We start from the raw sequence: 27259 nt of genomic DNA on the forward strand, positions 1-27259 counted from the left end.
CAAGGCACTATGTCTGAGAGACAGCAACAACAAAAATGTGTCCATCCATTAAAGAGATATAGGACACACAGAAATGAAGGTAAAAGGATTTCTATATTGTCATATTTTTTAAGATAATATGCTAATATGCAACTTGAACCTCAAAGGGAAGGGTAGTGTCTTAGTTTTGTTCAGACTGCTATAGTAGAACACCATGGACTGGGTGGCTTATAAACAACAGAAAGTTATTTTTCACAATTGTGGAGTGAGTTTGTGAAGTCCAAAATCAAGGCACCAGCAGGTTCACTGTCTGGAGAGAGCCTGCTCTCTGGGTCATAAAGGGCTGTCTTCTAGTTGTATCCTCTCATGGCAGAAAGGGCAAGGGAGCTCTCTGGATTCTCTTTTATAAGGGCATTAATCCCATTCATGAGGGCACCTCCCTCATGACCTCGTCACCTCCCAAAGTCTCTACCTGCAAATACCATCACCTTAGAGATTCGGTTGGAACATAAACATTCAGTCTGTAGCAGGTAGTTTCCTCAATTTATATGGGAGTGGAACACTTTTTCACAGACCATTTGAAGTACTAGTGCTCCTCAGAAAACATTTTGGGAAAGCCTGTTCAAACTAAATCTCTTCTGCCACCTTAATACCTTGCATCTTTGTTTGCTAAGAACAATGTATGTTTGCTAATAACTACAATCTGTTCTTCTCAGGAAGAAACTAGGTGTTGCTAACTCATTCTATCTTATGTCGTTAGTCATTCTCTCTTTTGCTTAATCTTTCCACTTTTTCATTCTTTACATATAATCTCAATTTATGTTCCTGATATCATGATGGCAAGAACTAAGTGCATAAGTGCTAGTCATTAGGAAGTCTTATGAATAAAATAAAATGCCCTACTCTTGAAAAGATGATAGAACTTACCCGTAAGGATAAGCGGATGAAATATCTCATTTTATACCAATTTTACACACTTTTTCAAAACTAGTTTGTTATTATTACTTAATAATTATAGCTGCCATTTTTTGAGTTCCTGTTATGTGTCAAGCGCTGTGATAACCTTGTCATACAAGTTATCTCATTTAATCCTCAGAAAAATCCTGAAAGGATGTTATTTTTTTTATAAATTTGTTTATTTATTTATTTATGTTATTGGTAGTGTTGGGTGTTGTTTTGCTGTGTGAGGGCTTTCTTTAATTGCTGAGAGTGGGGGCTATTCTTCGTTATGGTTCACAGGCTCCTCGTTGCCGTAGCTTCTCTTGTTGTGGAGCACAGGCTCTAGGCACATGAGCTTCAGTAGTTGCAGCACATGGGCTCAATAGTTGTGGCTCATGGGCTCTAAAGTGCAGGCTCAATATTTGTGGCACACAGGCTTAGTTGCTCCACGGCATGTGGGATCTTCCTGGAGCAGGGATCGAACCTGTGTCCCTTGCATCGGTAGGTGGATTCTTAACCACTGTGCCACCTAGGAAGCCCGAAAGGATATTATTTTAAGTTACAAATAAGGTACAAGAATCAGGAGAGGCTAGATTATGCTGTGATAATAGACAATCCCCATATCTCCTTGGCTTTTCCTCACTCGCACTACATGTCCATGGCAGGTGCATGCCCATCACAGGATGGTGGACCCTGGGGATCTGAGCCATTCTTCTTGGAATGGCTTGGAGGCCCAAACTGATAAAGCAGCCATCATCTAGAAAGTTGTCAGTCACTGTGCCTGAGGAGAAGAGGACCCTGGAGGGTCTCAAACAAACAACTATATGTTCTGGCCCAGAAATAACACATGCCACTCACAACCCATCAGCCAGAACCCAGTCACATACACAGCCCTGCCCAAGCAAAGGAGGTCAAGAAGTACAGCTCTGCCAGGTCCCCGGAACAGGGACAAATGGAAACACATGGCAAACAGCACTACCACATGATGGAATTGAGGCTCCGAGAGATTAAGTACTTGCTTAAAATCACAGAGGCAGTAAGTGACAGAGCACATTCTGTGCCGAGACCAGCTCGGCGACTCGAGGTGAGTGACGGGTGCCGCAAGCTTGAAGAAGACACAGACACAGACTGAAGAGAAAAGTGGGACCGGGGGGCTCAAGACCTCTCGGATCAAGAGCCCTGCTGACTCATCCCAGGTTGCTTTTATTGAGTTCGTGGGCTAACATTCTCAGGTTACACTCATAAACAATCAAAGGCCTCACATGACTGAGGCAATTATCTTTGTTTACTTCCTGGGTCCAAGTTGAGCAGGTGTGGATTTGAGCTGGGGGTGGAGAGCAAAACAGCCCTGGGGGCAGGAGACCTCTCTCAGATATTGGGGGTCTGTGCCCCACCCCTGTTGGCCCCTCTGCGACTGTGCCTGTCTTAGGTTGTTCCTCCCTTGAGGAATCTTACCCGTCTCTGGCTAACCAGTCATCCTCCAGGGCCAAACAGTGTGATATTAGTCTCCACGCCCCGCACCCTCAGCTCCTCCACTGCTCAAGCAGGACATTCTGAATCCCATCGCTCGGCCCACATACTTCAACATTTTCAAGGTTTCAGAAAGGTTCCCGAATGTCTTCCCACAATTCTGGATATATGATTTCAAAGTCCATGCTCTTTCTGTTCCTACTCTTTTCTATATTGTATGCTATTCTCTTAAATGAAGTACATATGTGCTTTATCATAGAAGTTCCTTTCCTTCAATGCTGCAATTCCATCTCCCTTAATCCTCTGATATTCCAACAATGGATTTAACTAAATCCCCTGCATTGGTGAGCCAGAGGTCTCTTCCAATAGTAATTAAATTTACTGGATATTTGGATATCCATGCTATTCGAGGATAAGAATTATAAAGAAAACATGACGGTAGATGAAAAGACTGTGGATTTGTTATATACTTAATGAATAGAATATCATGCATTTCCATATCATCAAGAAAAAATAATAAAAATAAGAGCAAAAGTTAATGAAATTGATGAGATATGGAAGAGTTGAATAGAAATGCTAGATATTGTTGCTTTCAAAATATTAAAAAAATAAGGAAATCTTTGGCAATATGGGTCAAGAGAATTAGAAGGCACAGATAAGCCACTTTTGAAGAATGGGTGTTGCATGTATTTACAGTACAGATTTAAAACATGATATTATTAAAAAGATATGTTGATAATTTGAAAATTAATATTAAATGGGTAGATTTTATAAAAAAATAACTTTATATTGAAGAAACAGAAAATATTAATATTAAGCTTATTCTTTCTTTTTAAACTCTTTATTGGAATATAATTGCTTTACACTGTTGTGCCAGTTTTTCCTGTTTTTATTTTTTTCACTTTATTCTTATTATTTTCATTGAAGAATAGTTGATTTACAATGTCAGTTTCAGGTATATAACAAAGTGATTCAGTATTTTTTTAAGCTCTTTAATGGAATATAATTGCTTTACACTCTTGTGCCAGTTTTTGAGGTACACCAAAGTGAATCACCTGTATTTATACAAATATGCCCATATCCACTCCCTCCCGTGACTCCCTCCCATCCTCCCTATCCCACCCTTCTAAGTCATCACCCACCAACAAGTTGATCTCCCTGTTTTATGCAGCAGCTTCCTACTAGCTATCTATTTTACATTTGGTAGTGTATATATGTCAGTGCTATTCTCTCACTTCATTCCAGCTTCCCCTTCGCCCCCACGCCATGTCCTCAAGTCCGTTCTCTACATCTGCATCTTTATTCTTGCCCTGTCACTGGGTTCATCGGTACCATTTTTTTTGATTCCATATATTTGAGTTAGCATATGGGATTTGTTTTCTCTTTCTGGCTTACTTCACTCTCTATGACAGTGTCCATCCACCTCACTACAAATAACTCAATTTCATTCCTTTTTATGGCTGAGTAATATTCCATTGTATATATGTGCCACATCTTCCTTATCCATTCATCTGTTGATGGGCATTTAGATTCCTTCCATATCCTGGCTATTGTAAATAGTGCTGCAGTGAACATTGTGGTACAGGTTCCTTTTTGGGTTATGGTTTTCTCTGGGTATATGCCCAGGAGTGGTATAGCTGGGTAATATGGAACATCTATTTTTAGATTTTGAAGGAACCTCCAAACTGTTTTCCATAGTGGCTGTACCAACTTACATTCCCACCAAGAATGCAGGAGGGTTCCCTTTTCTCCATATCCTCTCCAGCATTTATTGTTTCTAGATTTTTTGATGAAGGCCATTCTGACCAGTGTGAGGTCATATCTCATTGTGGCTTTGACGTGCATTTCTCTAATGGTTAGTGATGATGAATATCTTTTCATGTGTTTGTTGGCCATCTGTAAGTCTTCTTTGGAGAAATGTCTATTTAGGTCTTCTGCCCATTTGTGGATGGGGTTATTTGCTTCTTTGATATTAAGCTGCATGAGCTGCTTGTATATTTTGGAGATTAATCCTTTTTCTGTTGCTTTGTTGGCAAGTATTTTCTCCCATTGTGAGAGTTGTCTTCTTGTCTTGTTTATGGTTTCTTTCTTTTTTTATTATTATTATTATTTATCTTATTTTTTATTATTATTTTTTGAGGTACACCATGATCAGTCATCTGTATTTATACACATAGTCCCGCATTCCCTCCCTCCCTCGACTTTCCCCCACTCTCCCCGGCCCAGTCCTCTAAGGTATCATCCATCATCGAGTTGAACTCCCTTTGTTATACAACAACTTCCCACTGGCTATTTTACAGTTGGTAGTATATATATGTCTATGCTACTCTCTCACTTCGTCTCAGCTTCCCCTTCACACCCCCCGCCCCAAACCTCGAGTTCTCCAGTCCATTCTGTGTATCTGCATCCTGGTTCTTGTCTTGTCACTGAGTTCCTCAGTACCATTTTTAGATTCCGTATATATGAGTTAGCATACAATATTTGTCTTTCTCTTTCTGACTTACTTCACTCTGGATGACAGACTCTAGATCTATCCACCTCATGACATATAGCTCCATCTCATCCCATGTTATAGCTGAGTAATATTCCATTGTATATATATGCCACATCTTCTTTATCCATTCATTTGTTGATGGGCATTTAGGTTGCTTCCATGTCCTGGCTATTGTAAATAGTGCTGCAATAAACATTATGGTACATGTTTCTTTGGGGATTATGGTTTTCTTTGGGTATATGCCCAGGAGTGGGATTACTGGATCATATGGTAGTTCTATTTGTAGTTGTTTAAGGAACCTCCAAATTGTTTTCCATAGTGGCTGTACCAACTTACAGTCCCACCAACAGTGCAGGAGAGTTCCCTTTTCTCCACACCCTCTCCAACATTTGTGGTTTCCAGATTTTGTGATGATGGCCATTCTGATTGGTGTGAGGTGATCCTTCATTGTGGCTTTGACTTGCATTTCTCTGATGATGAGTGATGTTGAGCATCTTTTCATGTGTTTGCTGGCCATCTGTATGTCTTCTTTGGAGAAGTGTCTATTTAGGTCTTCTGCCCATTTGTGGATTGGGTTATGTGCTTTTTTGGTATTAAGCTTCACGAGCTGCTTGTATATTTTGGAGGTTAATCCTTTGTCCGTTGTTTCATAGGCAATTATTTTTTCCCATGCTGAGGGTTGCCTTTTAGTCTTGTTTATGGTTTCTTTTGCTGTGCAAAAGCTTTTAAGTTTCATGAGGTCCCATTTGTTTGTTCTTGATTTTATTTCCATGATTCTAGGAGGTGGGTCAAAAAGGATCTTGCTTTGATAGATGTCATAGAGGGTTCTGCCTATGTTTTCCTCTAGGAGTTTTATAGTGTCTGGCCTTACATGTAGGTCTTTAATCCATTTGGAGTTTATTTTCGTGTGTGGTGTTAGGAAGTGTTCTAATTTCATTCTTTTACATGTTGCTGTCCAATGTTCCCAGCACCACTTATTGAAGAGGCTGTCTTTTTTCCATTGTATACTCGTGCCTCCTTTGTCAAAGATAAGGTGCCCATATGTGTTTGGGCTTACTTCTGAGTTCTCTATTCTATTCCATTGATCTTCCTTTCTATTTTTGTGCCAGTCCCATACTGTCTTGATCACTCTGGCCTTGTAGTAGAGTTTGAAGTCAGGAAGCCTGGTTCCACCAACTCCAGTTTTCCTTCTCAAGACTGCTTTGGCTATTCGGGGTCTTTTGTGTTTCCATACAAATCGTAAGATTTCTTGCTCTAGTTCTGTGAAAAATGCCATTGGTCATTTGATCGGGATTGCATTGAATCTGTAAATTGCTTTGGGTAGTACAGTCATTTTCACTATGTTGATTCTTCCAATCCAGGAACATGGTATGTCCCTCCGTCTGTTTGTGTCATCTTTGATTTCTTTCAGCAATGTCTTAATGTTTTCTGCATACAGATCTTTTGCCTCCTTAGGCAGGTTTATTCCTAGGTATTTTATTCTTTTTGTTGCAATGGTGAATGGGAGAGTTTCCTTAATTTCTCTTTCTGCTCTTCCTTTGTTAGTGTATAGGAATGCCAGAGATTTCTGTGCATTAATTTTGTATCCTGCTACTTTACTAAACTCATTAATTAGTACTAGCAGTTTTCTGGTAGTCTTTCGGGTTTTCTATATATAATATCATGTCATCTGCAAAGAGTGACAATTTTACTTCTTCTTTTCCAATTTGGATTCCTTTTATTTCTTTTTCTTCTCTGATTGCTGTGGCTAAAACTTCCAAAACTATGTTGAATAATGATGGGGAGAGTGGACACCCTTGTCTTGTTCCTGTTCTTAGAGGGAATTCTTCCAGTTTTTCCCCATTGAGAACGATGTTGGCTTTTGGTTTGTCATATATGGCTTTGATTATGAGCTTTTATCATAAATGGATGTTGAACTTTGTCAAAAGCTTTTTCTGCATCTATTGAGATGATCATATGGTTTTTTTCCTTCAATTTGTTGATGTGATGTATCGCATTGATTGATTTCTGTATATTGAAGAATCCTTGCATCCCAAGGATAAACCCCACTTGATCATGGTGGATGATTTTTTTAATGTGCTGTTGGAGTCTGTTAGCTAGTATTTTGTTGAGGATTTTTGCGTCCATATTCATCAGTGATATATTCTGTAGTTTTCTTTTTTTGTGACATCTTTGCCTGGTTTTGGTATCAGGGTGATGATGGCCTCATAGAATGAGTTTGGGAGTGTTCCTCCTTCTGCAATATTTTGGAAGAGTTTGAGAAGGATAGGTGTTAGCTCTTCTCTAAGTGTTTGATAGAATTCGCCCCTGAATTCATCTGGCCCAGGGCTTTTGTGTGTTGGGAGTTTTTTATTCACTGCCTCAATTTCAGTGCTTGTGATTGGTCTGTTCATAGTTTCTATTTCTTCCTGGTTTAGTCTTGGAAGATTGTATTTTTCTAAGAATTTATCCATTTCTTTTAGGTTATCCAATTTATTGGCATATAGTTGCTTGTAGTAGTCTCTCATGATCTTTTGTATTTCTGTGGTGTCCATTGTTACTTCTCCTTTTTCTTTTCTAATTCTGTTGATTTGCATCTTCTCCCTTTTTTTCTTGATGAGTCTGGCTAATGGTTTATCAATTTTGTTAATCTTCTCAAAGAACCAGCTTTTAGTTTTATTAATTTTTGCTATTTATTGTTTCCTTCATTTGCTTTTCATTTATTTCTGATCTGATTTTCTTGGTTGTTTGATAACATATTATTTAGCCTCCGCATTTTTGTACTCTTTACAGTTGTGTTCCTGTAATTGATATGTAGTCTCATGGCACGTTGGTCAGAGAAGATGCTTGATAAAATTTCAATTTTCTTGAATTTACCGAAGCTTGATTTTTGCCCCAAGATGTGATCTATCCTGGAAAATGTCCTGTGTGCACTTGAGAAGAACGTGTGTACTGTAGTTTTTACATGGAATGTCCTATAATTATCACTTAAGTCAAGATGGTCTAATGTGCCATTTAAAACTTGTGTTTCCTTATTTATTTTCTGTTTGGATGATCTGTCCGTTGGTGTAAGTGAGGTGTTAAAGTCTGCTACTATTATTGTGGTACTGTCGATTTCCCCTTTTATGGCTGTTAGCATTTACCTTATGTATTGAGGTGCTCCTTTGTTGGTTGCATAGATATTCACAATTGTTATATCTCCTTCTTGGATTGATCCCTTGATCATTATGTATTGTCCTTCCTGGTCTCTTGTAATAGTCTTTACTTTAAAGGCTAATTTGTCTGATATGAGTATTGCTACTCCAGCTTTCTTTTGACTGCCATTTGCATGGACTACATTTCTCCATCCCATTACTTTCAGTCTGTATGTGTCCCTAGGTCTGAAGTGGGTTTCTTGTAGACAGCATATGTAAGGGTCTTGTTTTTGTATCCATTCAGCCAGTCTGTGTCTTTTGGTTGGAGTGATTAAGCATTTACACTTAAGGTGATTATTGGCATGTATGTTCCTATTACCATTTTCTTGTTTTGGGTTTGTTTTTGTAAGTCTTTTCCTTCTCTTTTGTTTCCTGCCTAGAGAAGTTCCTTTAGCACTTGTTGTAAGGCTGGTTTGGTGGTGCTGAATTCTCTTCACTTTTGCTTCTTTGTAAAGCTTTTGATTTCTCCGTCAAATCTGAATGAGATTCTTGCTGGCTAGAGTATTCTTGGCTGTAGGTTTTTGTCTTTCCAAACTTTAAGTATATCCAGCCACTACCTTCTGGCCTGCAGAGTTTCTACAGAGAGAATCAGCTGTTATCCTTCTGAGTTTTCCCTTATATGTTATTTGTTGCTTTTCTCTTACTGCTTTTAATATTTTTTCTTTGTGTTTAATTTTCATTAGTTAGATTAATATGTGCCTCGGTGTGTTTATCCTTGGATTTATTCTGTATGGAACTCTCTGTGCTTCTTCGACTTGGTTTACTATTTCCTTTCCCATGTAGGGGAAGTTTTCCACTATTATCTCTTCAAACATTTTCTCAGACCCTTTCTTTTCCTCTTCTTCTTCTGAGAACCCTATAATTCGAATGTTGGTATGTTTGATGTTGTCCTGGAGGTCTCTGAGACTGTCTTCAATTCTTTTTGCATTCTTTTCCCTTTTCTTCTTCTCTGTGTCAGTTATTTCCACCATTCTATCTTCCAGGTAACTTATGTGTTCTTCTGCCTCAGTTATTCTGCTCTGAATTACTTCTAGAGTATTTTTGAATTCAGTTATTGTGTTTTTCATCACTGTTTATTTGCTCTTTAGTTCATCCAGCTCCTTGTTAAACATTTCTTTCATTTGCTCCATCTGTGCCTGAATATTCTTTCGGAAATCCTGGATCATCTTTACTATCTTTATTCTGAATTCTTTTTCAGGTAGACTGGCTATCTCGTCTTCATTTGCCTGGTCTTGTGGGGTTTTACCTTGATCCTTCATGAGCTGCATCTTTCTCTGTTTTCTCATTTTGTTTATCTTACTGTGTTTGGGGTCTTTTTTCCTAAGGCTGCAGGATCGTCATTCTTTGCAACTCTGTTGTCTGTCCTCAGTGGGGAGGTTGGTCCAGTGGGTTGTGTAGGCTTCTTGGTGGTGGGGACTGGTGCCTGTGTTCTTGTGTTTGGAGCTGGATCTTATCCTTCTGATGTGCATGGCCACGTCTCTTGGTGTGTTTGTGTGTGTCTGTGGGCTTAGTATGACTGTAGGCTGTCTCTGCTAACAGGTGGGGTTAAGTTCTTCTGTTGCTAATTGTTTGGCTTGAGGTATCCGGTACTGGAGCTTGCTGGCCTTTGGTTGGATTTGGATCTTAGAGTTGAGAATGAGACCTCTGGGAGAGCACTTGTTGATTAATATTCCATGGGGTCGGGAGTTCTCTGGTGGTCCACAAGGTCCTGGACTCAGCTCTGATGCCTCAAAGGTCCAGGTGTGACCTTTGGCCGGGGCACCAAGCCCCTTGAAGCTGCACAGTACGGAGAAAAAAGAGGTAGAAAGAGAGAAAAGAAATAAAGAAAAAACAAGGAAGAAAGGGAAAGGACAGACAAATCCCCAAAACAGGTGGTAAAAGCAACTCTAAACAGTCAAAATCACACAAGGCAATATGTACACTTCCACTTGCCAAAAGGGAAGACAAGAGAAGGAGAAGAGAAAACAAAGAAAAGAGAAAGAGAGAATACAAAGAAGGGAGTAATCAAACCCATTTACAAAGCCACATACAAATGTATACAGTAAAGATTAAACTAACAAATACATAAAATCAGGATCGTGTCAAACATACCAGGAAGTCCTCCAATACTTCTAGGTAGGTTTCTGCACCTGCTGTGGGGATGACTTTGGAGAGCTCAGACTGTGATCTGGTATTAGTCCTGCGTGTATTTGCCCCCACAGTCCATAGTTGCACCCTAAGTCTACAGCCTCTGTTGTAGAAACACATGTCTATTCGGGTGATCCACAGATGTAGAGTCTTATCATGCCTGTTGTGGGTATTAAATCTGCTCCTCCTGCAGCTGTTTCCCTTTCTCTTCTTTGGTCCTACAGTCCTCGGGGATCCGTTTTGGCTTTGGTCCCTTCTTTGCGTGTGGGCTGCTCTCAGGAGTGGGTTCCCCGCCCAGGCAGGAGGGGGTGAAAGAGGGTGATTGGGGCTCACTTGCCAATTCAGGTCGGTGGGAGGGAGTGGTATGGCAGTCTAGTTGAAATTTGCGGGAGTGCTTTTCACGGGAGATTTCAGCGTGAGCCTGAGGTGTGCCATTCGCTCTCTCACCGAAGCTGGTTCCGAACGCAGGACCCCTGGCGCTGGTGGGCTGCACCTGCTGCTAGGAGGGTGTTGCCAATGTCCTGCCTTGCACACAGGACCCTGGACAGTGACGACGGCAGGCGACAGGCTCTGTATTTCAATTTAGTAGCCCCAGGTCACGAGTGGTGCTGTCGCAGGTGCCGCTTTGCAGCCTGTGAGTTTGCGGAGCAGCAAGCTCTTCTTGAGCACCCCGAAACAAAGGTTTCCTGCCTCTCCATCAGGCCTAGTCTTTCCCCCAGACTCCCTCCCAGCTAGCTGTGGGGCACTTTACCCCCAGGCTGTTTTCTCGCAGCCAAGCCCAGTTTTCTCCCTGGTGTCTGTTCTCTGAAGCCCAAGCCTCAGTGCCCAGCCCCCACCCACCGATGGGGGCGAGCAGACCAGCATTTCTGCCTGGGGACTACTGCCTGAGTCCTCAGTGTGGGAATCTTTCAGCTCTGTCCTCTGCACTCCTGTTGTTTCTCTCTCCACTTTGGGCTCCGAAGCTCCCCCTGTCTGTCCCCACCAGCGACGGGGCTTCCCAGTGTGTGGACCCTTTCCCCACTTCCTAGCTCCCTCCCAGAGGGGCACGTCTCTTCGGATTCCTTTATCTCTTTTCTTCCCTTTATTCTTTTGCGCTACCCAGTTTCGTGGGAATTTTCTTGCCTTTCTGGAGGTCCTAGGTCATAATTCGGAAGGTGTCCCCTAGGAGCTTCTCTACAAGTAGATGTATTTTTTATATATTTGTGGGGAGGAAGGTGATCTCCATGTCTCACTCCTCCACCATCTTTTCACCCTCTCTACTTCTTTTTAATTCATGGCTTCCCTTAACTTTTCAAGCTGTGATAATGGTTTGGTGATCACTTTTTTTTTTTCCAAACACTCATCAAGGAAAGTTTAATTGGGAAGGACGTGCTCTAAAGTGTGATGCCACTTGGGCGGTCCCCTCTGCTCCGTGGCCACCTCACAGACCACGCCTGTCCCACTTGCTCTCAGGGTCTTCATAAACTTATTCTTGACAAAGAATGCATGAGAAGGCAAAATTACTGCTCCATCTTAATTGGTTATAAAAATGCAAAATAATGGAAATAACATAATAGCTAACTTATTCCAGCAGTGGCTAAAACAGTTGATACAGCAGGGCAAAGTTGTGTTTATACCAAACATGCAATGTTGGTTTAACATTAGAAGATTCATAATGTAATTCAACACATTAATAAGTTAAAGGAGCAAGAAAAGGATGATTATCACAAAGATTCCAGAAAAAAAAATGCATACAATACAATTCAACAACCAATAAAGATTAAATATCAACAAAAATAACTCTCAATTAACTGGGAATAGAAAGATATTTCTTTAAAATAATGGGTACATAAAAATAAAACTACAATAAACCCCATGCATAATAGTGAGACATTAAAAGCATTCCATTTTAAATCAGAAGAGGCAAAGATGATTCGTATAATCACTTCTGTTCAACATCTTACTGACACTCCTAGGCATTGCAGTAAGCCAAAATACATTCATCCATACATACATATATACATTAATTAGTACATGTGTAAGAGTGAAAAGAAACAAAATTGTGACTGTAATTGTCTTCATATAAAACTCATGAGTATCTATGGAAAATTGTAATAATAGTGATTAACCAGTTTACTGGATGTAAGACTAATATACACAAAATAAATGCACCAAATAGAAAATAATATTTTCCTTGTGAATATACCATTTACAATAGCAAAAAATTGGTCCTGGGGAATATACCACAAGCTGGCTCACTTGCAACTAATCCATCACTCACAAACACTCTTACATGTTTTCCTGTGCTGTAGAGACTGGAAAGCTAAAAACAAGAATGGAGACCTATGTTAGTGTGTGTGTGTATGTTTCTAGACCCCCCTTTTGTCTAGGGTCCCAAACAAGATATCTATGTCTCAAGCATACGCACCATAGTGAAACTTGGAGGTAGAAGTGAGTACTGTGGGAGGCACATGCAGGATCAGCTACATATGATGGGAGAGGTCCCTGGTTTTTATGGGCAGTCACAGCAGAGTGCCTGGAATTCCGTCTCTGTCTTACATGTTGGTTAACTTGTAGGCAACAGTGGTGTTTCAGCTAGAAGAGTCCCATAGCGTGAGGGGGCTTCCCCTGGCTGTGCAGCCCACTTTTCTGGCCCTCACAGAATGTTTGTAAGCTATGTGATATGTTTTATTAAAGATGTCTTAGTTGTATAAAATAGCTAGAATGAGTATCTGGCATAAATAAGTGGGAACGTTGATTGACAGAGTACTTGACACCAAAATTGGATGCAAGCAAAGGGCCCTGAAGGAAGTGGGGATCTCAGATAGGTTGCCTGTCCTAAGTGGATCTGAAGACAGATCCGCTTGATGACAGAGGATGAAATATTAGTGTTCCATGCACACGATTGTGAAAGAGTTGCCAGCGTGTTACTGAACAGAACTTGGGTCCACTTGCCTGCCGTGCAGCAAAGCCAGTCTGCTGACCCTGAGTTGTTGGTGAAGGAAAGTACAGTGTTTATTTTCAGGGTGCCAAGCAAGGAGAACTGGCTGCTTGTGCTCAAAAGACTCGAACTCCCTGCTGACTTTCAGGGAAGGGTTTTAAAGTCAACATTTGGGGTGAGGGCTACAGGGCGCATGACCTTCTTCTGATTGGTTGGTGGTGAGGTAACAGGGTGGTATTTCAGGGATCTTAATCATCAACCATCTGTTTCCAACCAGTCTGGGTTCTGTGTACTTGTGGTCACCATCCTCTGCCTGGGCAGGGGGGTCTTAGTTCCTGCATAATGACTCACAGATATGTATCAAATTGTTATCCCTTGAAGAGGAACTAGGACTCGGCTATATCACTGCACAATTGTTTCTTGACTGGATTTTCTTTTTTTCTGCATTCTTTCACTTCCCTAATTATTAACTGCTTGTGCCTGTTCTTTGGAATTCAGGGAAGGCCTAGGAGGTCAAAGCCTTTTCCTACAAACAAGAAATAGGGGACACAGAGGGGCTTTTGTACCCAGGAGGGCCCTGCAGGGTCCTGTTCAGTTTCAGTCCCCCCTTTTCTTTGATATTCCTCAATCCTGGGGGGATCAGGAGTGGGACAAGTGAGGGAATATTGTTTTAGAGCAGAAGTTAATCATAAACTTGGCAAGGGAACTCAGTTTTAGGGTACTCGGTTTCAAGAGTTACCACCTGCATTCACTTGAATTGAAATGCCTTTGAAGTCAGTGCGTTGGTGGACCAAGCAGCTGCTGTTAGGGACTCAGAGGACACTCCCTTCCCCACAGCGTGGAGAAACCCATTAGTGCAGAGGGCATCTTGATCTTCAAAGTGTTCTGATTGCTGACTTGGGTAGGCCACAGGTGAGATGGGAGATCCCCTCAGTTCAATGGGGATGTTGGGATCCTGGAGTTGCAGGCCCAGTAGGAGCTCTTAACCTCCTGCCTCAAGGTGAGTGCTGTTTACCTTAATAAGCAGCAAGGCAGGAAGGGTAGTCGCATTGGTTGGACATACAGCAACCTCTGAACGTGGCTAATTTATCAACAGATCCCTTGGGTTTTGAAATATCTGAACACACTCTAAAGTTGCATTTGATCAGTGTAAAAATAAATAAAATGTAAAGAAGTATTTATAATAAAATAGGAGGACATAAAAATAAGTAAATCAAGCTCTAGATCTGGTGACTTGAGCTATCTTGATGGCGAGTGGTAGTCCTTTACTCAGTTACCACACTTGACCCAGAACGCCATGAATGACTGGACTACTGAGGAAGGACCCTACAGTGAAGTCGCATGTAACTGCAGTAAATCTTCTTCCCAGGCTTAGCCGAAGGAACCGTCAGCTATTTAGCACAGTTGCTGTGCATTTGCTTTAAGGACACTTGATCTAAGCCAGAGTTCAACAAACTTTTCCTGGAAAGCGCCAGGTGACAAATATTTGAGGCTTTGTGGGCCGTTTTGACTCTTTTGTAACTCCTCAACTCTGCTGTTGTAGAGTGGAAGCCTCCAGAGAAACGTATGGCTGTGTTCCAATAAAACTTTGTGTGTGGACATTGACATGTGGATTTCAAATAATTTTCACATGTCAAGAAATATTATTTTTTTAACCATTCAAATATGTAAAATCCATTCTTAGCTTGTGGACCCTAGAAAAACAGGCCACAGGCCAGGTTGGCCCCATGGGCTGTAGTTTGCCGATCTCTGATTTAAGCTAGAGGAATCACCAGGTCCATAAAACAACAGATACAAAAGCCAGCAAGATGAGGTGGCATCCATTCCTAGGATCTCTGGCAAGCATCAACCAAAAGCTGATACTTTAATGCAGTGGCTTTCAACTGTGGTTGCAGACCGCAGTCATGTGGAGAATTTGGAAAATGTGGGTGCCTGGGTCTCAGGCCAATTCTGCTCTAATTACTGTGGGTGTAGCTTGGTGCTGGTAATATTCTCAATCTCCCCTAGTGGTTATACAGTGTAAACAAAGTTGAGAACTACAACCATTACAAAATAGGATATTAGCTATAAAAAGGCAAGAACTTAAATGGCTCTCAGAAACATTATTTCTGAATTTGAAAATCCAGACACAAAGGTGTGCAGTATGTATGACTCCACTTACAAGAAATTCTCCAGTCGGCAAAACTACTATATAGAGACTGTGAGCAGATCAAGGTTTATATGGAGCTGGGAGAAGCAAACATTAACTGGGAACCCTTTGGAGTGTGGTATATGCTTTATGTCTTTTTTCTTTTTCAAATTTATTTATTGGCTGCATGGGGTCATCATTGCTGCATAGGCTTTCCCTAGTTGCAACTCTTCATTGCGATTCTTGGGCTTCTCGTTCTGGTGGCTTCTCTTGTTGCGAAGCATGGGCTTCCAGATGCATGGGCTTCGGTAGTTGTGGCTCGAGGGCTCTAGAGCGCAGGCTCTGTAGCTGTGGCACATGGGCTTAGTTGCTCTGAGGCATGTGAGATCCTCCTGGACCAAGGCTAGAACCCGTGTGCCCTGCATTGGCAGGTGGATTCTTAACCACTGCACCACCAGGGAAGTCCCTATGCTTTATATCTTGATTGAGGTGGTGGTTAGCTCTAATCCCTGATTTTTTAAGTGATAAGTAATTTGAGCTCAGAATTTCAGTGAGTTTTCCAGAGTGATGTAGTTTAATAATCCGAGAGAAGACAGGTGGATCTGATTATCAATAATTGTTTCTATTATGCTATGTAATGAGTCAGTAGTAATAGTGCTTCCCCCCAAGCACCCGGCCAATCCCTGACCCAGCCTTTTATACAAAACTATAACTATTGTGCATTCCAAATACCTGCTTATAAGCACAGTTGACATTCTCATGCGTTCCTTTACATTGACTTCTTTAGGTTTATATTTACATATCAAAACATGAACTTTCCTTAATATTTCCTTCCGAGTAATCACACTAATATACGGTTTTAATAATTATGGTAAAAAAAGCATAACATAAAATTTACAATCATAGCCATTTTTAAGTGTACACTTCAGTACTAAGTGTATTCACATAGTTGTGAAACCAGTCTTCAGAACTTTTTCATCTTTCAGTTTTGAAACTCTGTACATTAAACAGCAATTCCCCTTCACCACTTCCCCCAAGTCCCTGGTAACTGCATTCTACTGTCTGTTACTGTGAATTTGACTACTTTAGATACCTTTGTTTTAAACTCATGGACTCTTGTTTGCTATAGTTTTCCCAACTTTCTTTTTAAAAAAAAAATATTTATTTATTATTTTGGCTGCACCAGGTCTTAGTTGTTGCGCGCAGGATCTTTAGTTGCGGCATGGGGACACTTAGTTTCAGCAATGCAGGCTTCTTACTTGCAGCATGCAAACAAACTCTTAGTTGCGACATGCATGCAGGATGTCGTTCCCTAAGCAGGGATCAAACCCAGGCCCCCTGCACTGAGAATGTGAAGTCTTATCCACTGGAATACCAGGGAGGTCCCTAGACACCTTATATAAGTGGAATCATACACTATTTGTCTTATCATGACTGGCTTATTTCACTTAGCATTAAATTCTCAATGTTCATCCATGTAATAGCATATGAGAGCATTTCCTTCCTTTAAAAGGATAAATAACATTCCATTGTATATATATATATATAAAGTTGTTCATCCATTGATGAACATTTTAATTGTTTCTACTTCTTGGCTATTGTGAATAGTGCTGGGTGTGCAAATATCTCTTCAAGATTCTACTTTCAGTTCTTTTGGATATATACCCAGAAGTGGGATGGTTGGCATGTCATAGTTCTATTTTTAATTTTTTTGAGGAATCTCCATAGACACTCATAAACAGTGTGACTTCAAATAAGAAGTCAGAAAGGAAATTAAAAATACTTTGATACAAATTAAAATGCAAGTACATCATACCAAAACTTATTGGGTGCAGCAGAGCAGTACTAAGAAGGAAGTTTAGTGTTTTAAATGTGTACCTTAAAAAGACAAAGGATCTCAAATCAGCAACCTATCTTTACACCTCAAGAAATTAGAAACAGAAGAATAAACTAAACCCAAAACTAGCAGAAGGAAGGAAATAAATAAGAGCAGACATACATGAAATAGAGAAAAGAAAAGCAATGGAAGATAAGTCGATGAAACTGATAGTGGGCATTTTTGCAGCTAAACAAAGTTGACAAACATTTACTTAGACTCACTAAGAAAAATAAATAGAGGGCACTCAAATAACTGCAATCAGAAGTGAAAGAGAAACATTACAACGGATATTACAGAAATTAAAAGGATTATTAGCGAATACTACGAATAATTATATGCCAACAAATTGGAAAATCTAGACAAAATGGATAAAGTCCCCCAAAGGGACAATCGAGCAAGACTGAATCATAAAGAAATGCATAAATATGAACAGATCTGTTAATGAGGACAGAGATATAATCAGATATCAAATATCTCCTAAGTAAACCCCAGGACTGCAAGGCATCACTGGATTATTCTATCAAATACTTGACAAGGCGATGCCTGAGATTGCTTGTGTCTGAGTCAGCCTGATGAGGGAGGGCTCTGGCCCTGATTAGGCACCCGGCTTAGTTGGTCAGGCTGAGGACTGCCATAGCTGTCAGCTGGCTCCCTTTTACACTTTCCCCTTGGCAACGTTATTTCTGGAGTAATGTTAGTTTCAAAAAGAACTCTGATGCTTCCTATACATCATATGTAGACCACATGCCCTTCCTCCTCCCTTTAATGTGTGATTTTTTTTCCCCTTCATTGCTGGAGTTTAATGAAAATGAGTTCATTGCCTGGCATTTTCCAAAGGTCACCAATAAGGTTCCTCTTTGTTGTTGTTACTGCTGCTGAGTAGCATCATGAACTCCTCGCTTTTTAGCATGTTGCTGAGCTTCAAACCATTGCTATATGGTGTTGAGCAGAGGAGTGAAGTGATATGACTTGCGCTCTGCTGCTGGCTTGAAAACAGACAGGGAGCCAGGATGAAAGCAGAGGGGCCAGCTGGACAGCAGTCCAGTGCAGGAGATAGATGGTGCCCTGGCCAGGGTGGTGGTAAGGGAGGTGGTGAGAAGTGGCTGGATTCTGGACATACTTTGGGCCAAGAGAATTGCCTGGCCAGCTGGATGTAGAGTGTGGGAGAAAGAGCACGCCAGGCCCCCTCTGGGTTTTGGGGACTGAGCACGTGGCATTTGTGGGTCAAATGCTCTATCCGTGTTTACTTTCACTTGCAGTGCCACACAGGGAAAGTCCCGAGGGTGTGAGTAGCAGGATTGTCCTGACAGCGGGCCACACGGGGAAAACAGTGCCTCCCCAGAGGAGTTCATTGCAGGCTTGGTTTATGATCAGCAGTGGACGGATCTTTACTCATAAGCGCACCCTGAGACAGAGTGGAATAGTTGATTTACATAATGCACAACACACAAACCTAGAGGACCTTAAGTAGCACAACCCAAAGGAAGCTGGTTTCTAACAGTGTAATTACCATAGTCCTCCCTCCCCACAAACCGCTGCTGGTTCACGGTTTCAGTGGAATGTGGTAAAAATAAAATACCCTTAGTGAACCCACCTATGGAGAGAGAACTGATACTGTCTTACTTCTGCAGATGCCAAAAACTTAGACATCTTTTCACATGGCAGGTTAGACATGTTGGAGGGGCGAGTGTGTGGGTGGAGGGGTGAACCCAGGGTGAGATATGACCAAGACACTTTCTAAGCGTACCTGTGGCTTCAGTGTCCAGTAAAGTAGATGTCAGAGTAAAGAAAATGAATAAGAGCCAAAGAGAGGCCTTACAGAATGATGGAAGGATCAGGACACCAGGGAGACAGAGTGATCCTAAATGTGTACGCACCAAACAACGGAGCCTCAAAGTACACGAAGCAAAACCTGATGGAGCAGAAAGGAGAAAGAGCTAGTCTCTAGTTGTAGTGGGGGCCTTCCACATCCCCCTGGCTCTTAGCAAGTGACAGAATTACTAGAGAGAAAATCAGCAAGGATATAGGAGACCCGAATAACACAGCAAAGTAACGAGAGCTACATGACATAAATAGAACAGTCCCCCGAACAGCAGCAGAGTACAGTTTTTCCCCTGGTAGTCTATTTAACCTTCAGCAAGTTAGACCATCTCCTTGACCATCAAACAAACCTCCATAAATCTGAAAAGAATTGAAATCTCTCAGAGTATATTCCTTGGCCACGATGGAAACAAAATAGGAACCAGTAATAGGAAGCAAAAAGAAGAATCCCTGAACACTTGGAAATGGTAGTGGACACATCATTCCAGGCTATCATTCACAGCCTTGTTATAGAAGAGCTGAGGTTAGCAGGAGTTGCTTCCTGAGCTGAGCAGCATTTCAGGCTGGCCCAAAAGAGAGCTCACTCTGGATATGGCAAGCAGAGTGTTGTTGAGGGCGAGGCTGGAGGGAGGGAGGCAGCTCAGGAGGCTGTTACATCCGTGCCACCTGACACTAAAGCTCCTACTGCACTGGCAAAGGAAGCACAGCTTGCTGGTTGTTAGTGGAATCGGTTTGGTGGCTGGGTGGATTTGGGAAGCGCGAGAGAGGTATCGGTGTGGTTGTTAGCAAGTCCCGAGAGAAGGCAAGATCCAGGTGCCTTCCTGGCATATGACTGGTGTCCCGTCTGACCCATGGACGCATGCACCTCGGTTCTTTATAAATCCTGCTCCGTTGTTTTAAAAGCTTCAACACAGTTGTCCTCTCCTCCCTCCTGCTTCTCCTCCCTCCTGCTTCTCCTCCCTCCTTCTCCTCCTGGTCCTCCTCTTCCTTGTGCTGCTCCTCCTCGATTCCTCCCCTGATAGTGCCATCTGTCAGATAAGGCTCTCCTTATCTGGACAGGCAGAAGAGTTTCCTTTCTGAGCTTGGTGGGACTGGGCCCTTAGGCCAGGTTGGCACTTTGCCTGCCCTACCATCCTCTCAGCCTAAGCCATGGTACATGGTAAGTGGACCACTGATGTGTCTTCACACTTGCATTTTTGTTCTGCTTTTCAGAATGCAATGATGGTGGTAGTTCACCTCCAGAAAGAGATGCCGGTTGGAGTTCTTTCCGTGATAATTTTGGCAAGAGGAACCCCCTTTATGAACATAGTGGATATGCGCCTCAGCCCTCACACCTCCAGGAGGATGACGGAAACATGGTGATGAGGGATGTCCAGGAGAATGCCAAAGTGAGACGGTAAGTGAGCAGGCAGCATGGTTTGCACGCAGCAGCCCCTGGGAGTATGCAACTCTCTCACTCTCCATGCACTTCTTTTTCTTCCCTCACTGCCCAGCTGAAGCATGCTGGAAGTGGAATAATGGTTCAGCAGTCCTAATTGTGGTGCTGGTGTCAAAGAGCTGAGGGTGTACAGAAGACTTTCTTAGCACCTATGGCCACTCACCCTCCTTCTCTCCTCATTCGCCCTGCAGCTCTGCCTATAACATCCGAGGCAACAGGAGGAGAGTGACATGGCACAGTGGAGGCCATGGCCATATTACTGTATGCAGAAATAGAGACCCTCTGGAGAGAGAAATGGGGGAGAACACACAAGATGGACCCCCAGGGAGCTGGTTCAAGGTCACCGTGAGTACCCCTAAAAATGGATGCAATGTGCAGGAGAGAAACGTCAGGGGGAGTTGTGTTGGTGTCATGTAGAGAGGCTCGTTTCTTTTGCTGGGGACAGTTTGTAATCTGTCCTTTTTATTACTAGGAGTTAACAATCTTGTTCATCTAAGGGCAAATTCAGAGAAGCAATATAAAGGGAACAGGCTGACGGTAAGGAGAACGGAGACTGTCTCAAGGCAAAGATGGACACTACTGCCAAGCATACGGAGCAACTCCACACTGGAGGAGGTCTCAGTTTGGCAAGCTGAGTGTGAGAGATGAGGGGGTCGAGTCTCTGGAGACCTTGTCTGAGGGGCAAGCAGTGTCTGCAGTAGGTAGGATCTCCTGGAACTTTATGAAAGGAAGACCATCTCTAACACCTTGCTCATTGGGAAGAGAGTTTTGACTGGAGAGAAAGAGTATTTAGGAAATCCATATTATGCGCAAACATAAGAAATCATGCCAGTGGTTCCTTCTTTAGAAGTCCTTTCAAGCTCAGTAGAAGGCCGGAAAAGACCAAGAGGACCTTTGTTCTCCAGACTGCACTCCCTGTTGTCTGTCCTGTCTCCCATCCCTTCTTTCCATCCTTAGGTTCCTTATGGGATACACTATGACAAGACATGGCTGATGAACTCAATCCAGAGCCATTGCAGTGTCCCGTTCACTCCAGTGGATGTAAGAGAGGATGCTGAAGCCAGACGAGTGGGCACAGGGAAGGGGGGGAGACCGGGTTCAGCAGGTTCTGTTGGCCTCTGATACTATTGCTGTTGCCTTCAATCCCTGTAGTTCCACTACGTGAGAAATATGGCTCGATTCTTTGTCCAGGAAGCCAGCACTGCCTCTGCCTTGAAGGGTGTCAGCTACAAGATTTATGACCAGGAGGGCCGAAAGGTGTGTGTTGAGGGTGTTACCTGTACCTCACCCTGGGGAAGGAGTACAGGCCAGGGGCTGGTCGTCTTCTTTGGAAATAGGGTTGCTGGTACTCAGCCCACCTCTTCTTCCTGCAGATACCTATCTTTGTCAGTGCCTCTGCTGTTCCCTACTCTGTGCAGAATAGGTTGGAGCCAGAAGAAATAGAGCAGCTAAAGGTAGTGCAGACTGAAGGCATGTTGTGTGCCAACACTCAGACCCACCTCTGCTTCCTCCAGCCCCCTGTCCCCCTCACGCCTGATTTCCCTGCCACCACCACAGGCTCAGAGCAGCTCTCTCCATCTCTCTCTGCAGCTGACCTTGAACAAACGGTATGATGTCTTCCAGCAAGCTCTTGACCTCCAGAGGCTCCGCTTTGACCCAGGTAAGGCTGACAGCAGTCATCCTAGGGCCGTTGAGGACTCAGGGGCCTTCCTGGAGGGAGACTCAGGGATGGTAATATGAGGACGGGCTGGTGCTGGCCCCACCCCCCACTCAGCCATCTGATTCCCTCCCTTCTCCTTCCTGAAGACTTGATGGCCCATGATGTTGATATAATTCTGAGTCGAAGAAACTGCATGGCTGCCACCCTGCAGATCATCGAAAAGAATTTCCCTGAGGTGAGGCTGTCGGCCTAGCCCTGGTATGATGGTAGGGGGTGGGAGAGACAGGAGGCGGAGGGCAGATGTGTGTGCAAGGTCCTAGGGAGTAGCCTTCACTCTACCTCTTCTTCCCGCAAAGCTGTTGTCCTTGAACTTGAGCAGCAACAAACTGTACCGGCTGGATGGCCTGTCTGACATTATACAGATGGCCCCCATGGTCAAGATCCTGAACCTCTCCAACAATGAGGTGAGAAGAGGGAGCCAGGTCAAAGTTGGGCTGACCTTGGGGTGGGGGGTAGTTGTCATCAGAGAGATGAGGAGGGAGATGAAGGCACCTGTGGGGGAGGGTGGGGGCCGGGGGTGCAGGGGCCTGGTTGTTTTTCTTTCCCTGGGATTTGCTTTCCAATTTCCTTGGCATATTTCTCAGCTGCAGTCTGTGTGGGAGTTGAGAAAGATGAAAGGGCTGAAGCTTGAGGAGCTGTGGCTAGAAGGGAACCCATTGTGTGGCACCTTCCCAGACCAGGCCACCTACGTAAGGTCAGTGTGAACACCCTGTCCTCCTTCTTGGTGACCTTCACCCAGGGGAGCCTAAAATATCTCTGACAGTGTCCCTTTACCAAAGGTGACATCTCTGGTCTGCTGGGAGGCTCGTAGGCTCTGCCTTCTCTTTTCTGTGTCCCTTACCTGTGTTTAGAGGTCTACTTTCCCTCCTGTGACCTGCTCACCTCTTCAGGGCCTCGGGGGTTTTTCCAGCTCTCTGCACCCAGCGTTCTCCACCAAGTCCTCCCAAGAGTGTGCTCCAGGAAGCAGGGCTTCTCCTCCTCACCAGGACCAGGAGTGAGCAGCCTTGATCCCGATGCTGGTGCCCTGGACTGAGAAGGGTCCTCCAGCTCAGGGCCTCGTGCTGAGACAGGGCTTCCTTCTTCGTGCTGAGATGGGGCTTCGCTCCCCTGTTCTGAGAGGGGCCCCCTTCCCCTTCTTCCAGAAGGGTCCCCACTCCTCGCCCAGGTTAACATGGAGGATTTCGTGCCACATGCTGGGAGCTGAGGCCCTGGGTGGCTGCTGTCATGACATCCGTTCCACTGGCCCGTTGCCAGGGGCTGGACCCTTCTTGGGAAATAGCAGGGTTCCTTGAGTCCAGGGGCCAGAGTTGGACCCCTGCCAGTGTGCAGCGGGCTTCCTGAGGCAGGAGTGGAAGGCAGAGAGCAGAGGTGGTAGAGAAGACAGAAGGACAGGCCTCTCAGGAGCACCTCCCATCCCTCCCTGCACACCTCACGTCATCCGGCCTGGTCCTTCAGAGGAGCCCTGGGTGGCCTGAGACAGGTGTGATTCCTCAGGTAAGAACCAACTGAGACAGGTGCAGGGGCCATGAGGAGAGAAGACGGTGATCATAAGAGGGTTGTGGAACTTCGGGCCCTATGCTGAGCTGGGACCTGACGCTGTCCTCCTTCTGGGGAAGGTCTGCCCCCATGGCTGCTCCGTTTCCCAGGCCCAAATCTGACTGAGTTCACACAGGTGCCAAAGTTTCAAGCAGCTCCCAGTGGGCCCCCAGCCCAACGTGTGCATATTTTCCATTCCTACCGGGAGTGCCTGGGCCATCCCAGGGCAGGTGAAGGACAGGGCTGCAGCAGGACCGCCATTTCCTCTTTCCCTCTCTTCTTCCCTGACCCCCACCACAGCAGAGCTTCTCTCCCTTCCCTTTGCTTTCTCTCTCTCCCCCTCGTCTCTATGCCCCTATGTCTCTCTCATCTCCCCCTCCTACCTTCTCTCCTTTTCTGTCTTCATCCCCTCCATCTCCCTCCCTGCCTCCTGATCCCCGCCTCACTCACTTTCCTGCCCCAGCATCGTGGGCGATCCCTGGGGAGGGGGTATCCTGGTCTTGGCAGAGTTCTGGATGCTCAGTGAGGTAGCAGGGCCCCGGGCTCCCACCCCATTCCCTCTTCTCTCCACCGCCTCCAGTGGGGCCCTAGGGGACGGAAGGGAGGGGAAGGAAGGCCTGCAGCATGGGTTTGAAATGCTGGTCCTTTTGGCAGAGGAGGAGGGATTCAGGGCAGTCTGGGTAGGAACTACCCAGGGGAAGGAGAGGAAGGAGGGAAAGAGGGAGAGACCGAGGAAGAGAGGCTTTGCAACCCTGAACTGTCAATCACTTCTTCCTGTTTTTGGTTTTGGACAGTGCCATCCGGGATTGTTTCCCCAAGCTGTTACGCCTGGTGAGTGCCAACGTTCATCATTGTCTCTTAGTAACCTTGGTGACCTCTGCACCTGCCCTCAAGCCCTTTGGGTCTTGCCTAGATTATACATTTGCATCAGATCCTTAACCATCTTAGGGGACATGGAGTCCTAAAAATGACATGGATACACTCCCTCAAAAAACACCCATAAATACACACACACACACACACACAAACACACACACACACACACACACACACACACACACACGTTACATATACTGGAGATGTCCAGGACCTCACGATGAAGACATCCACTGTAAGCTTTCCCATGGAGTTTCCAGGGCCCTTTCACACCTGATTTCTGACTCTCACCCTCCCGGGCCCATCCTTTTCCCTGATCATCCAGGGCCACGCCCACGGTCTCCCCTACTGACTTCCTCTTCCCTTCTCCAGGATGGCCAGGAGTTACTGTTATCAATTATCGTTGACATTGACACTCCTTCCATAATAAAGCCCTGTGAGGTGAGAAAGAAGAGCAAACAACATTCGGGGTGTTGCAGGGAGGCTTTATCAGCCACACAGTGTTATATGCCTTTTGATTCCAGGAGAGCTTTAAAGGATCCGAGACACTGAAGACTATGATCCTTCAATTCCTGAAGCAGTAAGTACCCTTGGGACCATGAGGAATAGAGAGGGCTGAGGCTGGGCCAGGCCACCCAAGCGCAGGTCTGCTCACAGAGACTTTCAAGTGTCATTTTGGGCACGGTGCACACAGACAGCCTGTCCACATTTCTCCCCCTCAGGTATTACTTGATCCATGACTATGGAGACCGACAGCGTCTCCTGGGTGCTTATCATGAGGAGGCCTGCTTCTCCCTGACCATTCCCTTCCAACCAGAGGACCCAGCCCCGTGAGTATCACAGCCCAGCCTCTGCTCCCGGGGCGTGTAACTCCCCAGCAGACACAGGCCAGCTCCTGAAAGCACCCACGGTAACCGGACCACTGCACAGTCTTCCTCTTTGTCTCCTAGAAGCAGCTTGTGGGAGTACTTCAAGGAGAGCAGGAATATGAAGAACCTCAAGGACCCCCGTGAGTGTGTGATGGGAAGATTGAGTGGAAAGGGCTTTGAAGGAGCCAATCGTAAAGTTTCAGGGCCAGGCAGCCCCTGATCTTCGCTTGCAACCCTTCTCCCCACAGGCCTGCGGGTCCAGCTGCTGAAGCACAGGAGAGGTGAGGTTGTGCATGCCCTCTGTATGTTGCCCAGCACTCAGCATGACCTCAGCTCCTTCCTGGTGGACATGTGGTTCCACACGGTGAGTGCCTGCTTCCTCCCTGGGACGGGCCCAGGACGCCTCAGGTGGGTAGGAGTTTGAGGTGGTGACTGAGCGCCTGGGCTCTTCCGTTTCAGGAAACGATGCTCTGCTTCTCTGTCAGTGGAGTGTTCAAGGAAGGTAAGCGTGTGTAGACCTTCCCCAGATGCCCCAGTGCTCCCTCCCCCTGGTCAGGCTCTCTCCCAGAACCCTACAGGCTTCCCTAACCCCTTCCTTTCCCTTCCCTTCCCTTCCCTTCCCTTCCCTTCCGTTCCCTTCCCTTCCCTTCCCTTCTTCTCATCCCATCCTCACTGGGTTCTCTAGCCCTCAGTCTTCCCACAGACAACCCAGGTCTGAGCTGTGTGCATCTCTGTCTGCCCCGCACACCGTGGGCATTAGGGACACAGGCTGTGGCGTTTGGTGGCTCTCATCCCAGATCCCTACTCTGAGAACTTAGGCCATTCCTTAACCTCGAGGTTTCCTCATTTGCAAAATGGGGTGGTGATATCCACCTCTTGGGCAGCTGTGACAAATGCATCCCATGACCTTGTGACGTGGTTGTCATGGGGCCCTGTCACTGGGAGCAGACTGCTCCTATGGTTGCCCTCCCCATTCCTGACACCCTGGCCCCAGTGAACAGCTGTGCCCTCAGCATGAGTGTCAAGTCAGACCCTGCCTGGGGATCCCCGTGTGAGTGTGTAAAGCACCTGTGGCTCTAAGGGGTACTGTTGTTTGTTGTTGAAGTGAAAGGAAGTTCTCAGGGCCTTGTGCGCGCCTTCACCCGGACCTTCATCGCTACCCCTGGCAGCTTTTCCAGGTGAGAGCCGTGTTGTGGGTGGGAACGCCCATCGCAGCCTGGGTTCAGGTGCAGGGGAATGTGGTGATACACACCTTAAGGTTACTGAGTATAGTGGAAAGCCAGCAGGTGGATCCAAGGAGCAGTGTAGCCTAGTGGTTAAGTAAACCATGGGCTCTGGAATTGGCATATGGGCTCTCTCCTTGACCCAAGACTGACTTGCTGTGTGACCTTGGTCAAGTCACATGACCTCTGTGACACAGTGTCTCCTTCTGAAGAATGGGGGGTCACACTATCCATTCCTTGGACTGTTGTATGGGGTAAATGCAAAATCGTCCCTGGGCTGGGGATTAACCTATAAATCTAGTGAAGCTGGTAGACATTCTCTCCAAAGGTGGGCTCTGTTGGGGTGGGGGGCAGGAATGCAGGGAACCTGGGGGACAGACACAAGAGGGGTATGGAAGGAATCTGGGTGCTGAGTGGCAGTGGGAGCAGGAATGTCGTTGGGGGTGTGAACCGTCAGTTGTCTGAGAGTCCATATTTCCTCCAGTCTTTGCATCGTGAACGATGAGCTGTTTGTGAGTGACTGCAGCCCGAAGAAGACTGAGGCTGTGTTCATCCCAGAGGCTGCACGCTCTGCCAGCTCCATGCCCACCCTCTCCCTGGAGCAGCAAGAAATGGTGTAGGCTTTCTCCCCCAGTCTGAGATGAACCTCCAGTGGTCTCAGAAGTGA

At 44.9% G+C, this 27259-nt stretch overlaps 1 protein-coding gene across 1 annotated transcript; it reads left to right on the top strand.

Moving 5' to 3' along the window:
* LOC130841319 (nuclear RNA export factor 2-like) lies at nucleotides 1–27259 on the top strand. The gene is given in 20 exon segments (XM_057717433.1): nucleotides 1–79; nucleotides 20143–20326; nucleotides 20560–20713; nucleotides 21326–21409; nucleotides 21521–21625; nucleotides 21742–21822; nucleotides 21959–22028; nucleotides 22175–22263; nucleotides 22385–22492; nucleotides 22673–22782; nucleotides 24419–24455; nucleotides 24873–24941; nucleotides 25025–25080; nucleotides 25223–25330; nucleotides 25451–25509; nucleotides 25618–25733; nucleotides 25829–25871; nucleotides 26475–26547; nucleotides 27077–27219; nucleotides 27222–27259. Coding segments are annotated over 20 exon segments (1797 nt in total). The 5' UTR covers nucleotides 1–9.

Source organism: Hippopotamus amphibius, chromosome X (genome assembly GCF_030028045.1).
Source record: "Hippopotamus amphibius kiboko isolate mHipAmp2 chromosome X, mHipAmp2.hap2, whole genome shotgun sequence".
NCBI classification, from domain to species: domain Eukaryota; kingdom Metazoa; phylum Chordata; class Mammalia; order Artiodactyla; family Hippopotamidae; genus Hippopotamus; species Hippopotamus amphibius.